The sequence below is a fragment of the Sorex araneus genome, chromosome 5 (assembly GCF_027595985.1).
Source record: "Sorex araneus isolate mSorAra2 chromosome 5, mSorAra2.pri, whole genome shotgun sequence".
In the NCBI taxonomy this organism is placed as follows: Eukaryota; Metazoa; Chordata; class Mammalia; order Eulipotyphla; family Soricidae; genus Sorex; species Sorex araneus.
In genome coordinates this window covers 149310016-149332658 of record NC_073306.1, presented here as the reverse complement: position 1 = coordinate 149332658, position 22643 = coordinate 149310016, and the positions used below count along the sequence as shown (strand labels likewise).

Sequence of the window (22643 nt, the reverse complement as noted above, 5' to 3'; positions counted from 1 at the left end):
ACTGTAACCCGACTGTCTGGTCAGGTCTCTTCATAGCATGCAAGTAGCTTGTTTGCTAATGGCAGTTCCCTACAGCGATCTTCAGTGTCCCAGAAGCAGGAGAATCCTCATAGAAGACAACTGGAGCATGGCTATAGCTCATAATCACAATACACTCGTTTAATAGTGTTTATGCTATGCCTGAATAAAATTAGTCAATCTATTGCTAAAAAATAAATAAATAAATAAATAAATAAATAGGGACACACTGTAGCACCCAAATGGCACAGTGTTGGGGCTGGAGAGATAGTCCAGCAGGCGAGACACTCGCCCTATAAGTGGCAGACCTGGGTCAATACCTGGCATTCCAAGTGTTCTTTCTGGGCCTGCCAGAAGTGACTCCTGAGCCAGGAGTAAGTAAGCTCTGAGCACTGCTGGATATAGACCCACAACCAAAAAGGAAAAACAAAACAAAAAGAAATTCCATGGTATTGATGGAGGATGAATCATCAACCCTTTGGTCCTGGGTCATGACTGGGTCCAGCCTCCTGATCAGGAATGAGCCAGAAGTGTGCATTCCCCACTTTCCTTCTTGCCAAGAATAGGGACAATTTCCCCGATTTTGTGCGTCAATGGGCTCTCCTAGGTGAGGAACAGGAGACGTGCCCATGGAATGGCATGTGACATGTGCAAAGGGCACGTGACTGCTGGCAAGTGTGGAGACACGGCCGTAGGCCACCATGCTTCCCATTCACACGTCCGCGTTTCTGTGCAGCGCTGTTTACAGAGTGAAGACGCACACACAACCCAGCAGCCACCGATGGTTGGAGAAGCAAATGTGCCTGTACAACATGATGTTATCAGCCTTAGAAAGGAAGTTCTACAAAAGCAACCAGTGCTGGCGTGGATGTGGGGAAAAGGGGACGCTCCTTCACTGTTGTTGGGAATGCCAACTGGTCCAGCCTTTCTGGAAAATAATATGGACAATCCTTCAAAAACTAGAAATTGAGATCCATATGACCCCGCAATACCACTTCTGGGAATATATCCCGAGGATGCAAAATAGCACAGTAGAAATGACATCTGTACCTATATATTTCTTGCAGCCCTGTTCACAATAGCCAATATATGGAAACAACCCGTGTGCCCTAAAACAGATGACTGGTTAAAGAAACTTTGGTATATCTACACAATGGAATACTACGCAGCTGTTAGGAGAGATGAAGTCATGAAATTTGCTTATAAATGGATAGACATGGAGAGTATCATGCTATGTGAAATTAGTCAGAAAGAGAGGGACAGACATAGAGTGTCTGTACTCATTTGTGGAGTGTAGGGTAGCATCACATGAGGCTGACACCCAAGGACAGTAGATACGAGGGCCAGGGGGATTGCCCCATAGCTGGAAGACTGCTTCATGAGAGGAGGGGAGAAGGCAGATGGAATAGAGAAGAGATCACTAAGAAAATGATGGCTGGAGGAACCACTTAGGATGGGAGATGCATGCCAAAAGTAGATAATGGACCAAACATGATGACCTCTCAGTGTCTGTGTTGCAAGCCATAATGCCCAAAAGCAGAGAGAGAGATGGGGAATATTGTTTGCCATAGAGGCTGGGGGAGGGTGGGAAAGGGGGGATATACCTGGATATACCTGGGATATTGGTGGTGGGGAATGTGCACTAGTGGAGGGATGGGTGTTTGATCATTGTGTGATTGTAACCCAAACATGAAAGCTTGTAACTATCTCACAGTAATTCAATGAAATTTAAAATTTTTTTTAAAAAAAGAAAGGAAGTTCTAGAGGCCGGAACAATAGTACAGCCAGTGGGACATCTGCCTTGCCTGTGGCTGACAGGGATTCGACCCCCAGCATCTTATACGATCCCCAGAGCACCTCCAAGAGTAATTCCTAAGTGCAGTGCCAGAAGTAAGCCTTGAGCATCGCCGGTTGTGGCTCAAAACCAAACAAACAAATGTTCTAGCATATGTGAAGTGAGCCAGAGATGAAAGACAAACCCCAGATTCATTTCCTTTTCTACCAGACACTAGGGTAGCCAAGTGTGTATGGAGCCCCACAGAGCCAGCAGGGAGGACTTTGCTCGAGTGTGTCAGCAGGCATGTCTAAGGACAAGATGTGTCCCCGCTGCAGAGGGCCCTCTTCCAAATGATCCCCACCAGTCCTGCCTGCCCAAATTTCTCCTCCTGTCCTGCAGTGCCGTGCCTTCAGTGGCGGGCTCTCCACTGTGTCTGGGTGAGTTTTGTAAACTGAACACATCCACAATTAGATCACTCACAACGAGACACTATGGAAACATTTAAAAAAAAAAAAAGCACAAAACATTGTGTTCTGTGAAATCGCGTTTTCTTTTTGCGTTTTTTTCACTTAAGTTCAGCCACGGCGTCCCCAGACTTCCCGCTAGGTGGCGCCCATCCTCCACTGTCGCCGCTCGGTCGGCAGCACCTGAGCGCGGCTCTCGACGTCAGCCAGCCCGGCAGAAATAGCACAAAAACCCGGGCGGGCTACAGAGGGAATGCGCAGCGCGGGGACTTGGAGCCTCCAGCAAGCCCTGGTCCCCGTGCATCGGAACTGCAGGAACTTCCACCATCTGGCTGTCACCCTCTACATGCGGTTCAGTGCACTGAATCAAGGAGCGTTTCTAGAGCACAAGGTTTAGGTTCAAATCTGTAGATCTGAGCCGTCTTTCTTGCAAATGCAAAGAGCAGGAAAAACATGGCTAGATTCTCTCCTCGCTTTATTTCAGTACAAAGGCATTTTCTGGTGAAAGAGTAGCGCTTACTGGTGCGGGAGATGGAGATCGTTAAGGTAGAGGAGGGTCTATTACGACAACATCAGTTGGAAGTGATCACTCTGGACAAGAACTGAGTGTTGAAAGCAGGTAAAGGGATATACACGATAGCCTTTCAGCATCTGTATTGCAAACCATGCCTAAAATGAGAGAGAGAGAGAGAGAGAGAGAGAGAGAGAGAGAGAGAAGAGAAGAGAAGAGAAGAGAAGAGAAGAGAAGAGAAGAGAAGAGAAGAGAAGAGAAGAGAAGAGAAGAGAAGAGAAGAGAAGAGAAGAGAAGAGAAGAGAAGAGAAGAGAAGTGCCTGCCATAGAGGAGGCTGGGGGGGATGACTTGAAGGGGGGCGGAACTTGGTACCCTGGTGCTGGGAAATTACACTGGTGGAGGGATGGGTGTTGGAACATTGTATGGCTGAAACACAATCATGAACAATTTTGTAATGCTCTATCTCAAGGTGATTCAACAACAAAATAACAGCATTAACATGGTTAGGAAGAACAGGGAGCCTCCATTGAACCAGAGCAGATGTGAAGTTTTAGGAACACGATGCTCAGAACAGAAAACCTGGCCCAGCTGGCAAAGCCAAACATCTGGGTCAGCCGTCACTGACGGTCACTTAAACTCTGCACAGCTCAGCTTCCAACGCTATAAAATGGGTAGCAGACTGTTTCCTACTTATCCACCCACAGGGATGTGTAGAATAAACAAGACCTTAGTGCCTCCAAGCACAAGGTTAGTTTTAAAGGCAACAGTAACAGGCTAGTTTTGGAACACAACAGTTTTAAAACTCCTCGGCCCACTAGCTAGCTTCTCTCTGGTCTGGTGAAGATTACTCTGGCCCCTGAGCATAGACGCAGGTGGGATCTGAGATCCGAGGGCTTTGGGGTGGTGTCTGCAGGTCAGAAGGTGATCAGTGGCTTGGGGGTGCTGGGGGCACAGTCAGTCTGGGTGGCCGCCACCTGGACCTGGACGGGGCTTCGGAGAGACTGCACCCGCGCCTGTCCCCCGCAGGATGCAGCCGTGGCCTCGGGGCCACACGGTCAAGCCCTTGTTTTTAAGAGGGCTGAAAACTGGGGTCAAGGTCACCTGCGTGATAGGGTTCCCTCGGGGCGCAATCCCGGACCCGCACTCTCTGGGTGCTCCGATACCCACGCCGGGAGGAGGTTACCCCGGGGCGGGGGCGGGGAGTATCCTAATAAGGCAGGGGGCAGGTAGGGGACGATGGGTCCACGATGGCCCCACCGGAAAGATGCCGGAGGGTCCCCTCGAGCGTGCGCCGCAAATTGCACTGCATCCGTCCTGGTATGCGTGAGCAGCGGGCACCCAAAGGCCCATGCTTGAGGACCTCACCCCGGCCCCACGTTCTTTCGCCAACCAGATGAAGGAAGCTTCGGGGAGCGCGGGCGCTTGGGGACCCGGCTGCTCCGGGGAGCGCTCGGCGCTGCATGTAGGGGGCGCCCAGGAACCCGGCGAGCACACGGGAGAGACGGAGGGGTGGCGGGCACAGAAGCTACGAGCAGGGGAGAAAGAGTTGGACGGGGTGGATGGAGGAGCTGGAAAAAACGGAGCGATGGGCTTGGGCCACCAGACCCTTGAGGGGCGAATCTCAGTGATTCCAGGAGCAGCCGATTCCCCGACCGGGCCCAGGCGGGAGCACAGGGCGGCGAATCCCCAGAGCTCGCGGCCACGGCCCGCGCTGATCCCCTCGACGATCTGGAAGCGGGAGGGGGGCACGCGTGCGCCCCCCAAGGACCCCCGCGGCTCGAGCGGGGCGTCTCCGAACCCCGCAGCTCCTCCGCACTCGGTGGCCCTGAACCTCCATCCCCACCAGCCTCCTCTGCGGAGCCTCTGCTCGCAGAAGCCGCAGGCCGGGCGTTTTCTAGCCCGTCGGCACCGAGCGCTGGCCGGCTCTGCAGTTGCGCTCCCAGAACCGAGCGACCGGCCGGCCGCCTCCCTGACTGACCCGGATCACACGCGCCCGTCTGGACACAGACCCGGAGCAGCCAGCTCCACGCCGCCACCCGCCTCTTCGCAAACCTTCCCAAAAGGGGGGCCAAGGTCATCGTACCTTAATGTGACTTGGATTTAAAACAGAACAAGACGCAGGGGAGTGGGAAGAGCTTATTACAGCCCTGACTTGGAGACTCGACCCGTCCATTGGCCCCCGGGTCTCTGCCCGCCCAGTCTGCTACTCTGATGACCGTTTCTCCATACCAAGTCCTGCACCAACGAAAAGGGGTGCCCGAGACGGAGTTCACACCTGCTCTCTGCCACCTCGGGCCGCCGCCGGGACCTGCCCAACAAGAACAAATTTCTTTAGCTGGGGGAAGGGAGGGGGGGGGGACGCAGGAAACTTAAAGAATAAAGAGTTTTGGAACTCTTAACCCAGCTGCTGGGGAAGAGCGTCAGAGCACTGACACCAAATTTAAACATCTTTCCCTCCAAATTGATGTTATCGTAAAGAACTACAAAGGGCAATGACCTTCTGCGGCATTAACCCCACCCCCACCCCTCAGCCCCCGCCAGCACCCCGCCACTAACTACAGTGTATGTAGATCTTGCGTTTCTAAGGCAGCAAAGCCAGAAGGTCTGAACGTTGCAAAGATCCCCACAGGTCCTGAAAAATATGAGTATTTTGGTGTATTTCCTCTCGCCTTGCTAAATAAAAGCAACCCCAAAGAAACCAACGGCGGGAAATGGTATTTATTTTAGTGACACCAAGAACACTAAATGCTAGCAAAGTACTACACCGAATCACAGTTCTTTAAATTTGACTTACTGCTTGTTCAAGTTAGGTAATGGATGTTGTTAAACCTCTGGCAAAATTTAGTGAAAGACAGCAAAGGCTGTTACTTGGGCAAATTTTTCCCATTTAAAACAAGAAACAAGAATTACTTGCTTGATGTTTCTTAGATTGCTTCCTTCAATTACACAAAAACAATTCACATCTCTACGAGCATATAATGATTGACAATTTGAGATCAGTATTATGGCAATTGGAATTCCCAGATACTCTTTTAATGAAACTTTTTTTATTCCACAAGTTACAGACTATGCAAAGAACAAATTGGAATAACTGTTGTTTTTTTCTTTCTGGATTGTAAAATATAACTAATTCCAATAAAATTCAGTGTTGACTGCTGGAGAAAATGACCTCGCAATTTCCAGAAACTCTCCAAAACGCATTCCAATTCCCTTCCTGACTTGACTCAAAACTTTACCACTCATTTTTTTTAAATCATTATCTCCGTTCAAATCGAATCAAATAAGGGGAGAAAGTAAGCAATATTTCAGAGTGGTTTTAACTAACTGGGTACATTACAGGAAAAGAATTAGAAGCGAGGAAGCCACGGGACTCGAAGACGGTGGGGGGGGGGGGGGACCGATGCCCTTCGCTCTGCGTATCCGTGAGCTTTCCTAAAGAACAATACTCGCGTGGCATCAGAGTTTTCTCCGTGGGTTCTGGTTCTAAAGAGTGCGTTTCCTAACAGCGCTGGCCCGGGTGACAGAGGCGTAAGGACCGTGCTATCTCCGGCAGCGCGTCTGGGTGGCTGAGCCTCCCTTTGGCCAGAGGACGCCGGAGCCCCAAGCCGGGGGCGCGAAAGAGTTAAGTGAGCCCGGGACTTTCTGAGCCCTGCGAGCCCAGTTTTGTCGGCTTCAGCCGACGTCGCCCAGCTGGAACTGACCAATGGGCGGCCGGGAAGGGCCGGCCGGCCCCGCGCGGGGGCGTGTCCCGCGGCTGTCACTCAGCGGTGAGGAATGACACCCGGGCGGGCGGGGAGGGGGGGCGCGCTGGAACGCTGGGGAGGGAAAGAGAAGAAACAGATAAAACGGAAGGGCCGGGGGAGGGAAAAGGGCGCCCCGCGCCTCTCGAAAGCCGAGGCCGGCGCTCGGGGGATCGGCTCCGGAAGAGCCGCCACCGAGAAGGCCCGGGAGAGGCTGGCGCGAAGGGCGAGTCCCTCGGGCCGTGCGCCCCGGAGACGCTGAGGAGAGCGCGGCGGCCACCCAGGGTCCCCGCCGGGCCGCGCCCTCCCCCCGACGTCCCGCGAGGGGGGCAGACCCCGGCCCGCCTCCCGGGGCTCCCGGCGATGAGATAATCCCGCCGAGCGGCGCCCAGGAGCTCGTCTGCGGCCGCACGGACGGGGAGGGGGTCTCCGGGCGGCGCGGGCCTCGGAGGCGGGGGCGAGGGTCGGCGCCGATCCCCGGCCGCCCCCCGAGTGGGCTTGCAGGGCCCTCGCGCGCCTCGCGGGGGGCTCCCTCGCGCCGCGGCGGCCAGCGCGCCGCGCCCGTCCAGCCCGGAGCCGCCCCGCGCCCCAGCAGCCCGGCCCGCGGCGCCCATGGCCGTGCGCGGCGCCCACACCTTGACGCCCTTCTCCATCCAGGCCATCCTCAACAAGAAGGACGAGCGCGCCGCGCTGCCCGCGCCCGACGGCCGGCCGGCCCCCGCGGGCGCAGCGGTGGCGTTGGCCGCGGCGCCCGGCGTCTGCTGCTGGCGGCTCTTCGGGGAGACGGACGCGGGCGCGCTGGGGGGCGCCGAGGACTCGCCGCTGGCGTCTCCGGTGAGGACCCGGACGGCTGCGGGGCGCAGCGCGGAGAGCCCGGGCGGCTGGGACTCGGACTCGGCACTGAGCGACGACAACGCGCCGGGGGCCAGCCGAGCCGCCGCCGGGGCCCTGGGCCAGCCGCTCTGCCCGCTGCCCGACGCCAAGGACCTGGACGAGGAAGCCGCGGGCCGCAGCGACAGCGAGATGTCGGCCAGCGTCTCAGGTTCGCCTAGGCTTGGCGGGGCAGGGGGGTGGCCGGGCGGGGAGGGCCACCCCGCGGCGTGCAGCGAGCCTACCCCGGACATCCTGCGCCCGGGCCTGGCCAGCTCCCGGATCCCCCACGCGATAGTTTGAGCGGCTGCGGGGTCAGAGTCCGAGCTTGGACCCGCACCCCTGAGCCCCTGGGGTACCGTGAGCCGCGGGAGAGAACCCCGGGGCCCGGGTTGGCTGGTGGTCGCCAGAGCTCCAAATCCTGCGCGCCACGACCTGGAGAGCCGGACCCGCCTCTGGCACGAGGCAGCCCGGGAGGCCTCCAGGCACGCCGCGGGCAAGGTCTACCGAGCCCTGCTTTGGGGGATCCGGACTCCTAAAGCTCCCCCAAACCCAGGGTCGGGGGCCTGCGCTTGCGTAACCCGCGCCGGGCAAAGATGCACTGGTCAGGCGGAGGCCGACCGATGGGAGAGGGGGCGTCTCCTCTGCCGCGGGCTTGCTGTCATTTGCTCAGCAAGACCCCGTAGCCTTCCCTGCTGGGGATGCGCTGGCGCTAGGCCTCTGGTTGGTCTCCCCTCCCCCGGGCAAATGGTATCCCCAGGGAACAGAGTACAGTCTGCTAGGGCTCGTGTGGGGAGGCATCGAGCTGGGTGCATGGATCCAGCCAGCCCCCACACCTTCTTCACCCGCATCTTATTTCCATGCATCCCCCACCCCCACCCCACCAAGCCTCGTCTCAACAATCTCAGATGGTGGGGACTGGGAGGCTCCAAACATTTCTGCCTCCATCTGTCCCCCGCGTCCCCACCGCCCCCCCTCCTCCACACAAACCTTCCCTTGACGTGCAGCCAACGCGTTTGCGCTGGGAGCACGCGGGATCGCGGGGCACCCGGAGGGGGTCCGAAACGCAATGGAGAGCCCCAGGTTTCCGCCCCGGGAAGCTGAGATTTGGGGAGATGCGCAGACCCCGCTACTAACCTAGTGTGGGGGACAGAGGGGAGAGGGGAGCAGGGGCGCAGCGGGCCTAGATGCGGAGAACCAGTGGCCAGGCGCGGTGAGGGTCTGTGTCCAGGACCCGCGGCCTCGTGACACACAGACACACATACACACCACCACCCGCTGCTCCCGAGGGATCCAATTGTATTTCCGCCCCCCTCCAACGTTACCCACACACACACCCCAGGAGAGACCCGAACCCACTTTCCCCGGCGCTGACAGTGTCTTGTCTGTCTCCCTATGGGGTCTTGCAGGCGACCGCAGCCCGAGGGCGGAGGACGACGGTGTTGGCCCAGGAGGCGCCCGCGCTGCGGAGCTGTGCGGCGGCGGCGTTGGAGGCGGCGGCGGTGGGCCGGCGGGCGGCGCGGAGGAGGAGGAAGAGCCCGCGGCGCCCAAGCCGCGCAAGAAGCGCTCGCGGGCCGCCTTCTCGCACGCGCAGGTCTTCGAGCTGGAGCGGCGCTTCAACCACCAGCGCTACCTGTCGGGGCCCGAGCGCGCCGACCTGGCCGCGTCGCTGAAGCTCACCGAGACGCAGGTGAAGATCTGGTTCCAGAACCGCCGCTACAAGACCAAGCGCCGGCAGATGGCCGCGGACCTGCTGGCCTCGGCGCCCGCCGCCAAGAAGGTGGCCGTGAAAGTGCTGGTCCGCGACGACCAGAGACAGTACCTGCCCGGCGAGGTGCTGCGGCCGCCGTCGCTGCTGCCCCTGCCGCCCTCCTACTACTACCCCTATTACTGCCTCCCGGGCTGGGCGCTGTCCCCGTGCGCCGCCGCCGCGGGCACCCAGTGAGCCGCCAGCCACCCTCCCCGCGCCCCTGCCCTGCGCGGCTGCCGACGGCTGCGGCGGGGACCCGCGCGGGAGGAGATCCGGGACCTGCCACCTGGAAGCCGGATGTCTGCCCGGAGGCGGCGTCTGGGCTTTGTTTATCCGATTCGAACTGAAACACCCCGGGGCCCCGGGCCTCCTGTTTCCCCTCCGCCCCGACGTCCCCCACCTGCCCGGCAGCCCCGGGACAGTGTTATTTATTACCTCCCACGCCAGTGTTGGATCTGGATGGTGTCTGCGTGGGGATGGCGTTTCCCCGAGAGCGGAGAGAGCTGGAGATCGCGGAGCCAGGATCCCCAGCCTCGGCGGGCCCGCCGGGAGTTTCCTGCGCTAAGACCACACTAGTTCATGGTATCCATGCTACCAATCTATGTATCTACGTATCTATTCTTTTTGGAAATTGCTTTGTAAACAACGGGGTGAGGAGCCCTGGCAGACCCCCGAGGAACCCCAGGTCAGGGGCTTGATTTGAACCTAGAGGGGTTCTGCGTCTGCGCTGGGGCGAGCCGCTGAATGTCCGCGCCCAGGAGCGTCCGAGCGCGGGTCGGGACTCGGTATCTTCCCTCCACCGACTCGGTTACTCCTGGGAGTCCCCAAAGGCGAAGAAAGCCAACCCAGAAACTTTTGGCAGAAACTTCCCTCGTTTCTTTTCTTTCTTCTTCTTCTATTTTTTTCTTTAAAGAGGTTTAAAACGTGTAGCACTTTGCAGTTGTTTGTATTCAAATGACGGTTATTTTTGTATTCAATGTGAATATCCCCTGCCCGCCTTTCTTGCGCCCTTGGCAGCCCTGCCAGGCGCTCCCTGTCTCCACCGGCTCGGCCACCCGGGTCCTGCCCCAGAATTCTCCCCTGCCCGCTCCTGGCTCCCGGCAGGTGTGCTGTCTACGCGGCTTTCGCCTCCTCCACAGCACTGTGCACTCTCTAATCCTCGAGTATTACGTGTGTGATGTTTGGAAGCTCTATGCGCTGTATTTCTCCCCTTTAATTTATAAACTTTTAGTTTATCGTTCAGACCTGGGCGCTCTGTGTTTTCTCTGTGTTTCCGTCTGGCTTGTGGGGGACGCAGCTGGAGTCATGGGGGGGCTGGACCTTTTCCCCAACCCCTCTGCAGTGTGGGACTGAGGACACCTGCCCCCTACCTCAAGACAGCTGTGCTGCCTCCTGACCCCTCCTTCCTACACTCCCAGCCCCCCACCTTCGGGAACCCCAGTTTCAGGGGCTTGGCTGGAGGATCTGACACACTCGGAGATGATCTTTACGGATGATCCCCGTGGATGATCCCCGTGACTGGAGGCAGATACCTCTGATTCTCTTTTCTCCCCTTCACTGACTGGCTCTGAGTCTAAGAAGCGTCCAGAGTTGGTCCAGAGTTGCATCTGTTCCCACCCGAGCTCGGGCCCCTCCAGCTGCCTGCCTCACTTTGCTTTTGATCGTTGCCCTAGGCCTCTCATCCTTAGTTCAGCTGGAAAATCAATCGGTGAGCTAAAATGCTAGCTGAAATTCTGCAGTGATTGGAGGCAACCCGGTGCCTGTCCATAGGGTTAGCCCTTGCCAGTGGCACCCAATATTGCTGTACAGAGCTTTCACCCCCACCACCCCACAGCAGGGGGGCACGATCCCCGTGGAAGCCCACCTGGGTACTGAGGCTGGGCAGTTCCGCATTATTTTTTTTTTTTTTTGCTTTTGCGATGCACAGGGGTTACTCCTGGCTATGCACTCAGGAATCACCCCTGGCCGTGCTCAGGGGACCATATGGGATGCTGGGATTTGAACCCGGGTCGGCCGCGTGCAAGGCAAACGCCCTACCCGCTGTGCTATCTCTCCAGCCCCCAGTTCCGCATTATTAATGACTCCGTATGACAGATGCCCGCTCCCCAGTGGTGCTCAGACTAGGAGATTCAGGTGGCTGCTACACTCGGTTCCCGTGGTTCCTTCATTAAAATATATTATGATTATGATTATTTCGATCTTTTGGTTCACACCCGGCAGTGCTCAGGCTCTGCACTCAGGAATCACTCCTGGCGGTGCTGGAGATGCCGGGACTGAAACCGGGTCGCGGCAGATGCCCTGCCGCTGTACTACCCCTCTGCCCCTCCCTTCTCACGGGTTAACACCTGGTGCCACTCTCCGAAACTCCAGCTGCGGAACACCAAAACTCAGGTCCAACCACTTTCAGTTTCGAATGGAAGGATCTCGGCCAGCCTTCCCCGGCGTCCCCACCTGTCCCAGCCTGGGGGCTTCCAGACCTCTGAACCCCAAAGACCACAGTCTCGAGACTGCAACAACTTAGGCAGCGACTTGCATTTTAAATAACGGTGATGAAACAATTCCCGGTATGGGGAATAGCGACATGCCAAGTGGAAAACGGAAAAGCTCTCTGGATACACAAACTCCTCGCCCCGAAATCCAGCTCACTCCCAAGTGGTTTCCTGGATCATTTTCTTCGGGGCATGCATCAAAATTCCATTCTAATTTCACGATTAATCATGAATGTATTTTCCTTGTAGAAAATGAGGACCTAACTAGACTCTCCCCTTCCTTTCAAGAGATCTCTCAAACATTAGTTTTGTTTTTTTTCCAGGAGTTGGTGGGGTGTGGGTAATTCTCCTTTTCAAAGTTTCAGTTTGTATTGCTGTTCTAAGAGAGTAGCTTTACCCCCCTCCATCCTAGTGGGTTTTGAGCTCAGATATCGGGGAAGTTCCTTCTGAATAGATGGGGAAGTATTTCTTCCCTTCTGGGGTCCCCTCCTGGGTTCTGGGGTTCCTGGATTCAGCCTGCTGGCTTGGTTGCACAGGCCCAGGAAAAATGAGTCAAATGAATTCCGTTGGACCCAGATTGTTTGCAGTTTGCTCTGTGGTGCCTCGAGGCTGGTGTTGATGCCCCCACACCCGGAGATCTTGAGGCGGCCTCCGAGTCCGCCTCTGAGGGTTTCCCACTGTCTTCTCCAACTCAAGTCTTTGCCTGCTGCACCCCACATCGCAGTTAGGCGCTCTGGATGGAAATCTGCGCTATGAATTTTCTCCTTTTCCTTTCCTTCACTCTTCTGGTTACACACATTCCCCTGCCTGCGTTTTCAAAGGAGGAGAAGCTCGTAGGTCCAGCTTCCCCACTGTCCCGTTAGGTCAGAGGAAACCTTTGTTCATCCACTTTCTACAGCCCTGGACTGAGTTTGGGTCCTCTGAGTGCCTTGTCACTTCTATCTGATGCCGTGGGGCACAGCCAGCAACAGCCAGCAGTGTGCCAGGACTCCTGCTCTGTATTCAGGGGATCACTCCTGGGGGGCTCAGGGAACATATGTGGTGTTGGGGATCAAAGCAGAGAGAGCTGCCTGCAAAGAAAGCACCTTACCCCCCCGCCCCCCACCCCGTACTGTCTGCTCCAGCTTAACCCCGTATTCTCTTTGTTCAGTGGACTTTGGAGGCAATGGAGTGTTTGGGGCCACACCCAACATGGCTCTGGCTCAGGGATCACTCCTGGAGGGGTTTGGGGGACCATTCAGGGTGCCGGGATCAAACCCTGGTCTGCCACATGTAGGGCCAACGCCTGTACTATTGCCTTGGCCCGTATGTGTGGACTTTTGACCTCTTGCGGTTCAGTTCCTTTGGGCTGCTAGTGAATAGCAGAGCGGGTCTCTGGGGAACAGTTGGGTGAAGACCCCACCCCCAACTCTCTCTCTCTCTCTCTCTCTCTCTCTCTCTCTCTCTCTCTCTCTCTCAGATGAGTAAACTGATGCCAGTGAGAATGGAATGGTGGGAAGACTTGTCCTCCACACTGAATTCTGTCTCAAGAATTCAGGCTCAGCACCCAGGACCTTGTTCTGGGTAGAAATTTGGGGACAGTAGCCTGTCAACTATCATTGGTGTGTGTGTGTGTGTGTGTGTGTGTGTGTGTGTGTGTGTCGCTGGCCATGACAATGCCAACTGCCAGCTCCTCCTCAGGCTCTGTCAGGATGAAGCGTCCTATAAGGTGAGTTGATTAGGGAAAGGGCAGATTCCACCTTTTTCTAGCAAACAGCAATGATGGGCGAGTAAAGTGTCAGCTGGGATCCACCACCCCAAGTCCTGTGGCTTAAGATCCACCTGTGGGTAGGAGGCTGGAGTCATAGCACAACGGGTAGGGCTTTGCCTTGCACACGGTCAACCCGGGTTCGATTCCCAGCATCCCATATAGTCCCCCGAGCACTGCCAGGGGTAATTCCTGAGTACATAAGCCAGGAGTAACCCCTGTGCACCACCAGGTGTGACCCAAAAAGAAATAAAAAAAGATCCACCTGTGGGTGCCTGGGTGCAGAGGGGAGTCGCTAGGGTTCCATCACAGTGCTTCCCTGCTCTGCACTCTGGGGACTGCTCCAGAGGTCCATGGGGTTAGACATGGTTACCACGAAACTCCCCAGGCCCAAGAAGGTGTGTGTGTGTGTGGTGGGGGTGGGGTTGAGGCTCTCTAGAACATTCTAGAAGGCAGTTTTTGCTCTCTTCCTATCCCCCTGGAAAAGGAGCAAGTGTGTAATGGAAGGGGAGGTCATATGGCAGCTCAGGGGCATTTATCTTCTGAAACTCAACTCGTCCCCAAATGCCCCCTACTTGGGGGCCCAGATATTCTGAGAAGTCCCAGGATGCCTTTCAACCTAGTCACACATTTACCCCAAGCTCCCCAACTGGCAGAGGAGCTCCGGGCTGAGCTGTCCGGGAGGGAGGGAGGCCAAGCTCCAGGGCCACCGACTTCCTTTGTCCTACCATGGTGGGAAGCACACCAGGCTTCCACAGACACGCACCCAAAGGAGCTTGTCATTCCCAAGTTGTCTCAATGGCCAGACCTCTGCGGTGTGTGTGTGGGGCGGGGGGGGGGGGGCGGGGGGGGGAGGCTGCCTCCAGAACTCTGAAGGAAGGGAAGAAGCCTCTAGTCCAACATTCCCAGAGGCTCAGGCAAGCAATACGGACTGACAGACAGACACAACTACTTCCTCCTGCCACCCTCCGCAGTAGCAGTAATTCCGTTTGTCTAGAGAGTTAGTGTAAAAACTCAATTCTGAGTCCTACCCCACTTGGGTTAGCTGGGACTTCCTGTAGCTGCTGTGGACCAAGCCCCATCATTTCACAGAGGGGGAAACTGAGGCTGGAGGTGGTGATGTGAGTTGCCTGAACTCCATAGAGGTAGTCAGGGCCCAGTTTAGGTTTTGGAGAGGCAGGGCAGGATGGAATGTCTTTTAGAGCAGCTATTTCCCAGCTGCGCCAGCAAAGCATCCCAAGGTCAGTTTTCAGATTGCCTGATAGAAAAATATCTTTAAATGTCAAAGCAGGGTTGCAACAACAACAAGAACAACAATAATAATAATGAACTATTCTGTTTCATTATTAATGGTCACGCCATGTAACGACGGTTGGGGGGGTTGTGCATGATTACATAGAGGTTATTCACCATACATTGGGTCATTCGCGTTATTAAAGTCTTTACATATATATATATATTTAAAAAAAATTGAAGCCCAGGGCTTCACACATTCAGGGGTGGTCGCGTGTGAGGTCCAGATTAAACGGCACGATGACGTTTTTCAATCCTGTAGGACGCCCGCGTCTTCTCTTACGAAAACGCAGCGTCCCAACTGGAGGCATCTCGCTAGCGTGAGAGCTGGGCCGAGGGCTGGGGCGCCGCGCATCCCGCCCAGAGCGTCCCGCCGCCTGGAGGCGGGCCGGGCCGGGCTGCACCGGGCTCCGCTGGCGGTTCCCGACGGAAGGTCACGTCCGAAGGGACTGCGCCGCGCTCCCTGGATCGTCGGGCGAGGTAAGCGCGCTCCTCGGACCCCAGGCTCCCTCCGTGCCGTGCGGGTGCGTGTGCGTGACATGCTTTAGCGGCCGAAGCCTTTGCTCTTCCCCACCCTCTCTCCCACGGGCGCCCCAGTTTTCTCCCTGGGGGAGGGGGTCCCGAGTGCGGCCCTCAGCCCCCAGCTGGGTGCGCCGAGCCGGGAGCGCGCCGTCTCGGCCCTTGCCGTCGGCGTTCCGCGGGCGCGCCAGCCGCTTTTTCCTCCGTCTGCGATTTGCAGCTTGCAGGTGCGGATCTCTGCGGGCTGGATGTGTCCCTCCAGTCCCGGACCTCGTCCGTGTCCCCACGCTCAGGTCGCCGCCCCTGCGGTGTGGAACGCTCGAGGTGAGAGCGGCTCCCTCCGGCGCGCACCCCCGAGGTGGGAAGTGGTCAGTCCGGGCTCAATGGCCCCATAGATCCAGGGACCGGCTCTGCCTCCGGCCTGGAATCCACAACCGCGAGGCACTCCGCCACTGGCCTTGATAAATCTAGGGGCGATTCACTTCTGTGAATCTCGATGGAAAAGCTGAAAAATAAATAGCTGTGAGATGTTCCGGAAAGGCAGCGTATGGAGTTCCACACTTCTCTGGCTTGCCGCGCGCAAGGGAACGGACAAAGCGTTTCTATTTAAAATCACGAATTACGGCCCTTCCCGAGCGTTTGGGGATGGAGGTTGTAGAATGAATGTGATTTTATTTTATTTTAAAAAATAATTTGGGTTCTCCCAGTTGCCGCCTGAAATGCCTGGCCCGGGTCATTATCTCTGGGCCCCCTTCCCGGGCCCTGGGTGGTCAGCTGTTTTGGAAAATTAAGCTTTTCCCCGCGGAAAGCTTCTCCCCACCCACCGCGCGCTGGAGGGCCCAGACCTGAGGCTATTTTTCTCTGTGGGCGCGTTGAGTCCCAGGAGTCCTCTGTCCCTGCATGAAAAATACTTTAAGAAAAAAAATGTTAATGCCACCAGCATTTTCTCTCCCGTGGTCTCCCCAGAAAGCAAGGGTGGGCGCGCGATCAAATGAGAGCCAGGAAAGCCCGTTTATTTTAATAAGCGTATTAACGTTTTTGAATGGCTCCTCTTGTACGTGCCAAGGCCTCCCTCGGTGGCCTTGCTGGGTACCGTGGGGCGGTGAGTTCGACTCCTGGACGCTTATCCAGGCCTCCAGGGGGGCCGAGGGGAGCCACTCAGGGCGAACCCAGCGCCTCACGCCCTCCACCCTCCCTGGTGTTCTTCTGGCTGCAGGAGCCTATGAAACCCAAGTAGACTCTGATATCCCTGAGGGTCTCAAAGGACCCTGACAGTCCGGAATCCTCCTGCCCCAACTCTTGGAGGGGCCTGTAGATTTTGGGGATTGTTCCACCCTCTCCTCCTCTTGCTTGTGGGTTCTGCTACGGTGATCCAGGGATTTGACACCCCTGATTGAGGATTCAGACCCGAGTGGTCATCTCGGGGCTTTGCAGGTGTTAGCTCTGGCTCCGACCTTTGCACTTCCCGCACCCACCGGGTGCAGACAGCTGTCACCATGGGAGTGATTGCTGAGAATGTTTAGGGCACTCTCCTCTTTCTCAGAAAGGAGGAGTGACCTGTGCCAAGCCCCCAAGAGTTGGCCGAAGGAAGCTACAGCTCCAGACCTATAGGGTGAGACCAATGGTAAAGAGGTAAAGAGGCACGCAGGACAGAGGGGACCCAAAGGGGGAACAGCATGAAATCCAGACCGCTGGGTCCTTGAAGTTTGGACTGACTGGTCTCCCCGCTAGATTGGACTGAAGGCCTCTCTGGTCCCGTCATCCTCACTGTTTGGAACAGAGCTTGTTACCGGGCTGGGCTCCGCTGTGGGTTTGGTGAGGATCTGGGCTCTGCATTTCTGAGAAGCCAAGGCTGAGGGTTTGGCCCTGCCATGAGGTGGCCAGGGTCCTGCGTCTCTTTGATATCTGCAAAGGTTTATCCAGGATCCGTCACTTTGCCCTTGGCCTTCTCTTCCACTCAGCCTCCAGCTAGTTCTCAAGTGCGAAGGGCTGGCAGAGCCCAGTCCTCCATTGCCAATTTGGCAATTTGGTGTGGGGGAGGGGGTGTGTGGCGGTCCGGTCGATGAAAGGTTGAGGGATGGGTGACTCTTGGTCAAGTTCACTGGCCTTGGGATTCTTCTGAGCCCCACCACACCCCTGGCCCTGGGTTTAGCTTTGAGTGAACTCTGCCTTCCCCACCCCCAAACCTACTCATTAGTTTCATTTGTAATCATATAAAAATGCCCATAAATCTGACCAGCTAAGAACCAAAACAGAAAATAGCCATGAATTAATGTTCAGTTGTAGGTTGACAATGGGAAATGGTCTCACATTTGAAACTGGTCCCATATTTGAAATAGAGCCTGGCAGTGGGGGGGAGCCAGCTGGGTGCACAGCACTGAGGGGAGGAGAATTCAGTTGTTTGGGAGGTGGGGGCTGTGCTTTGGGGATTTCTAAACAGATTCTCTGTGCTGAGCCGGGGTATGGTGGTGCCAGAGCCAGGTTGGCACCGGCTGGGAGGAGAGCAGAAGTGTTGACTGGATGACACAACTGCTTTGCAGCCACTGCAGGTCTGCAGGATGCCCAGCTCAGGGCCTCGTACACTCACGCCTAATTTTTAGGTATGAGTCCTCTTGTGTGCAGGAACAGATTCTTCTGGCCATTCATTACAGTCTCAGGGCAGGTGATTCTGGTCCCTTGAGAAACCACAGATGGGAGATGCTGGTAATCGGACCAGAAAGGTGTTGTTCGAAAAGCTGAGCTTGGATACTTAGGCCCAAGTCATCCTTACCCCCCGGAGGGAGGGAAGATAGTGAGTGCTTACACACACACACACACACACACACACACACACACACACACAAGGATGCGAGGAAGGAAGATTCCTAGCAACATCTGCTCCCCATAGCCAGGTGTACAAAGTGCTCACAGGCGGATGACTGACTGCAGAATCCAGTCAGGGTACAAGAACATTATCTAAGGAGATGGCGTGGGCTGGACAGGCTGGGGATTGTAGAGTGTTTGTAAACCCAATCTCTCTCTCTCTCTCTCTCTCTCTATCTCTCTCTCTCTCTCTCTCTCTCTCTCTCTCTCTCTCTCTCTCTCTCTCTCTCTCTCTCTCGTTTTGGTCACACCCGGTAATGCACAGGGGTTACTCCGGGCTCTGCACTCAGGAATTACTCGTGGCAGTGCTCGGGTACCATACGGGATGGGATGCTGGGAATCCAACCCAGAGTCGGTGCGTGCAAGGCAAATGCCCTACCTGCTGTGCTATTGCTCCAGCCCCAATTCGGAGCATCTCTTGCTGCTGCCTTTGGGACCTGGAAACAGTCCAATGTGTAGACCCTGCACATGAGGAGAGTTAGGCGGGAACTGCCTTTGCTTTCCAGAGGAACTCTTCTTCCTCACAAACCAGCTGGGGAGTGTCAGGCGCGTCGTCATCATTGGTTGGGTTGACAGTGATATTTTTAGGTGCTGTCTGAGGCACTCCCCATCCCCAGTAATTCTTGCTTGGCTTTCTGGGGTAATGGCTGTCTGCTCCCCACCTTCTCCACTCAGATTTGAGGGGAATGTGAGCTCCACACACACAGTAGAGGAAGCAGCCCCCAAAGATGGGAAAGCCAACGTCGGATTTTTTTTTAACATAAAATGTTTTTAAAAGCTTCATGTCATGTCGTCGGGGTGGCCAGGCTGTTTTGCATCCACTTGCTTTTTTCATCCACTTGTTTCACAAAATTTGCTGTCTGTGCTCTGGGATAGAGATCAGAAAATCCCCAGAGAAGCAGGGGATGGTGCAGGCACTGGAAAACAAGGCAAGCTGCGGGGTGGCAGGTACGATTCCGGGGCTGGTCTGGGAAGGTCGCTGGACCGCCCCCCTGCCCTCCCCCCCCCCCCCCGCCCGTGTGCCCTGGAGGGCTGGGGCAGCCAGGGAAAGTCTCAATCCTGAACAAGGTGTCGGATCTTCTTTGAGCGGAGTCTCTTGGGCAGGTTCCTGGACAACTCTTCCCGGGGGTCTTTGGGAAGGGAGGAGTCTCAGGCATTTCTGGAGGACGCCTGGGGCCAGCGCTTGTCCTAGTCCGAGAGGGGCTGATGACCCTGGGGCCCGCACCGCCTCTTGTCTTTCTCAGCAGAGCCCCTTCATCCTTCTCCCGGCTGCCTGATTGTTATTTCCCCACTTTAGGGGGGCGGGGGGATGGACCCCACGTGTGGGACGGCGCTAGGGCTCACACTAGACTGTCTGACTCCAAACTACTCAGCGCTGGCAGCATTTCCCTTCCGTTCCCCACCGCAGAGGCGCCGGCTGCGAGGATCCCATTTACGGAGGAGAAAAACGAGGCCGCTGGAGAGGGCGCGCCGCCGTCGCGGGGCGCTGCGGGGCTGGGGCGGGCGGGGCGGGGCAGGGTGGCAGCCTGGGGGGAAGCTTTTGTGGAGCGGGGCCAGGCTTGGCGCCCAGGGCCGCTCTTGCCGGGCTTAGTGGCTTTTGGACGACTTCCCCCGTCTCTGGTCCAGTTTCCCCACCGGAACTGAGTCGACACTGAGCGCGGCTGGGAGACAAAAGGAGACAAGAAGGAAGCCCAGCGCTCCGCAGCCGGCGCCTCACTGAGCCCCTCACCCTGCGAGTCCCTCTTCTTTTGGGTCCGGAGTAGGGGGAGGATGTCTCCAAACTCTTACGGGGCCATACGAAATTGCCTTCCTGTCTTTTTTGTTTTGATCTGGGGGGCCGCACTCAGCCACGTTCCAGGCTTACTCCTGGCCCTGTGCTCAGGGGTCGCTCCCGGGGACCCCAAGGGGTGCCAAGGATCGAACCAGGTTGGCAGCACGCAAGGCAAGTGCCTTTGGGCCCCACTTTCCGGTCTGAAGGGGTCGTTAAGTAGCTCCCTGCAAGAAAGAGCTCCACCGACCACTCTCCTCTCCCTGTCCAGCTTGCTTTCGGTGACATTCTGGGTCCTTGTGGATTGTGGGTGGGGCAGGCCCAGGGAGGCCAGTTTCCAACACTCTGAAGCCCCTTTCCTACTAGGGTGGATGGGGGGTGTTCTGGGATCACCCCCACCCAGTTCTTCCAGTTCTTGCTCTTTCTCTGGCCAACACCTTCCAGAACCCTCAATGCCAGCGGAGCTCCGAATAGAGAAAAGGGCCTCACAGGTTTGGAGGCCATCCAGGGCTCTATTTTATCTTGCTGGTTCCTCCCGACAGCCCCGGGGAAGTGGGTGGGATTATCTGTCCTTTAGAGGGAAGGTCACAAAGACCAGGAGGGTCAAGTGACTGGGACAGGGTCACCAGGATTGCAAGTGGGGAGCTGAGAAGCCCCCTGAGCCGCCCTCGGGGGCAGGGAGGGGATATTCATTCTCTGGGCAGTTTCCCATTAAGCAAACACCGGGGCTCCGGCTCCTGCTCCCGGGGCTGGCCCTCGCCTCCTGCGGCCCAGGCCTGTATATTTGTAGTCTGATTCCTCCCGTCAAGGCTAATTTCTCCCTACAACTTAATGGACGCGGCTTGACGTGCGTAATGATTCCTAATCATGAACATTATTTTCGCTAGCGGGGAGACATGTTCCAGTTGTTGTGACAGATCGCGTTTCAGCCATAATGACGGAAAATTACCATTTCTAATTCTCCGGTTTTTGACACCTAAATCCACAGACCATATGTGGCCGGAACGTGGGCCCCGGAACTCCCCTCTTGGTAGCAGCAGCAGAACGCTGAGGGTGCCCACAGAGCCCCCTGAAGGCCCCCTCTAGTCTCTCCACCCTTTCTGTCCGCCCAGCGGGATGGAGCGGGAAGGACAGCCAGTGATGGACTTGACCTTCTGGCCCCTCCCTGTCACTCCCTGTCACATTGGAGAGGTCAGCCCTCTCCAATGGCAAAAAAAAAAAAAAATAGGCCTGACCTAGGAGGAGAGGTATTTTCTGGGACCCATTTCACAGATGGCACCTCAGGGGCAGGGAGCACTGCTAGATCTCAGGGCTGGTCATTAGAGGGGATACTTTTCTTCAGCCCTTCGTGGGGTTTCCAGCAGCAAGGCCCCCCAAAGGAAGCCTGGAGTCTGGCCTTCCTCCACAAAGGTTGGGTCAAAACCACCGGCCAGGCAGAGCTTTTGATGGGACTGAGTGAAGAGCGTCCAGAGAGGCGAAGTCATTTCCCCACAGTCCTCATCCCCAGGCTGGCCCAGAGCCTAGCTAGGGTCTTCCTTCCTTCCTTCCTTCCTTCCTTCCTTCCTTCCTTCCTTCCTTCCTTCCTTCCTTCCTTCCTTCCTCCCTTCCTTCCTTCCTTCCTTCCTTCCTTCCTTCCTTCCTTCCTTCCTTCCTTCCTTCCTTTCCTTCCTCCCTCCCTCCCTCCCTCCCTCCCTCCTTCCTTCCCTCCTTCCTTCCTTCCTTCCTTCCTTCCTTCCTTCCTTCCTTCCTTCCTTCCTTCCTTCCTTCCTTCCTTCCTTCCTTCCTTCCTTCCGCGGGGCTTTACCCTGCAGCAATCACAGAAGCTCACGGTGCAGGTGGTTACCCCCATTTTAGGGTAATAAGCTTATTGGAATAAGCAAGGCAAACCCCACCTCCCCACCCCAGTCGACCTTTCTGTCTTTTGTGACCGCAGCCCCCTCCCCAAAAGTGCTATCAAGGCCCCCCCCCCAGAGGCCTCTGGTCCCCTTCTGAGAGGCAGGAACAAATCTTTTGTAGGTTTTCCCTCCTCTGCTCCCCCCCTCCACCTCCCCATTCCGCTATCCACGCAGCTCAGGTGCCCAGGAGGTTCGCGAGGGGACGCCCCCATCGCAACAGGTGCCGTCGCTTTGCCTGAGGGTGTGGTGAAGCCTGGACCGAAGGTGGCACCAGCGCCCAGACAGGGTGCCCGCAGCTAAGTGCTCCCGATCAGGGGTGCCTCGCGTTCGCTGACCCAGTTCGGGGACCAGATCGCTGCGGCTGTGCTGTGAGCCGGGCAGCCCTGCCCATGGGGACCCAGGGAGGGCGCTGAGTCCGGGGTCCAGGTCGAGGAGAGAGACTTGCCCGCCTTTCTGTCCTCCACAGGGAACAACCTTGAGCCAGACCAATCGGGGTGCACCCAGCTGAGAGCTGTAAATCATGCGGGGCCCCGCCCAGTGGTCCCCTCGGTCGCCAGGGGACCAACCGCAGTACCTGCCACAGCCTCTGTTGCTCGAAGTTTTCGGAGACCCGGAGCGGGAGAAGGGGAGAAGATGTGGCAGCGGCATGGGAGACTCGACCCACGTCAGCGCTAACGTCTACGCAGGGGCATGACCCCACAGGAGCCCCCAAACCCAGTCTTGTTGGTTAAATAAAAAAAGTCGTGGGAGCTGGAGAGCTATGACAGTGGGGAGGGCACTTGTACACTACTGACCGGAGGTCAGTCTTTGGCACTGCAGTGGCCAAAACCCCCAGGAGTGATCCCTGAGCAGAGCCAGGAGTGAGACCTGATCTGGGTGTGACCCAAGAAACAGGTTGCTCAAGGAAAGGCATAAAAGGAAGGGAGAAAGAAGGGGGGT

The 22643-nt window shown here is 56.8% G+C and overlaps 1 protein-coding gene and 1 pseudogene across 1 annotated transcript; one reads left to right on the top strand and one right to left on the bottom strand.

Annotated features, from left to right (window-relative positions):
• LOC129405146 (uncharacterized) overlaps positions 1 to 22643 on the bottom strand; it is a 347936-nt pseudogene that overhangs the window by 295706 nt on the left and 29587 nt on the right.
• On the top strand, positions 7124 to 9326 carry NKX3-2 (NK3 homeobox 2). The gene is made up of 2 exons (XM_004619127.2): positions 7124 to 7553; positions 8791 to 9326. Exons 1-2 carry the CDS (start codon positions 7124 to 7126, stop codon positions 9324 to 9326), a joined length of 966 nt encoding a protein of 321 aa, XP_004619184.2.

Coding starts and splice junctions, on each gene's coding strand:
- NKX3-2 (XM_004619127.2), top strand. CDS start 7,124: ATGGCCGTGCGCGGCGCCCACACCTTGACGCCCTTCTCCATCCAGGCC. Junction 7,554..8,790: donor GATGTCGGCCAGCGTCTCAG/GTTCGCCTAGGC, acceptor GGGGTCTTGCAG/GCGACCGCAGCCCGAGGGCG.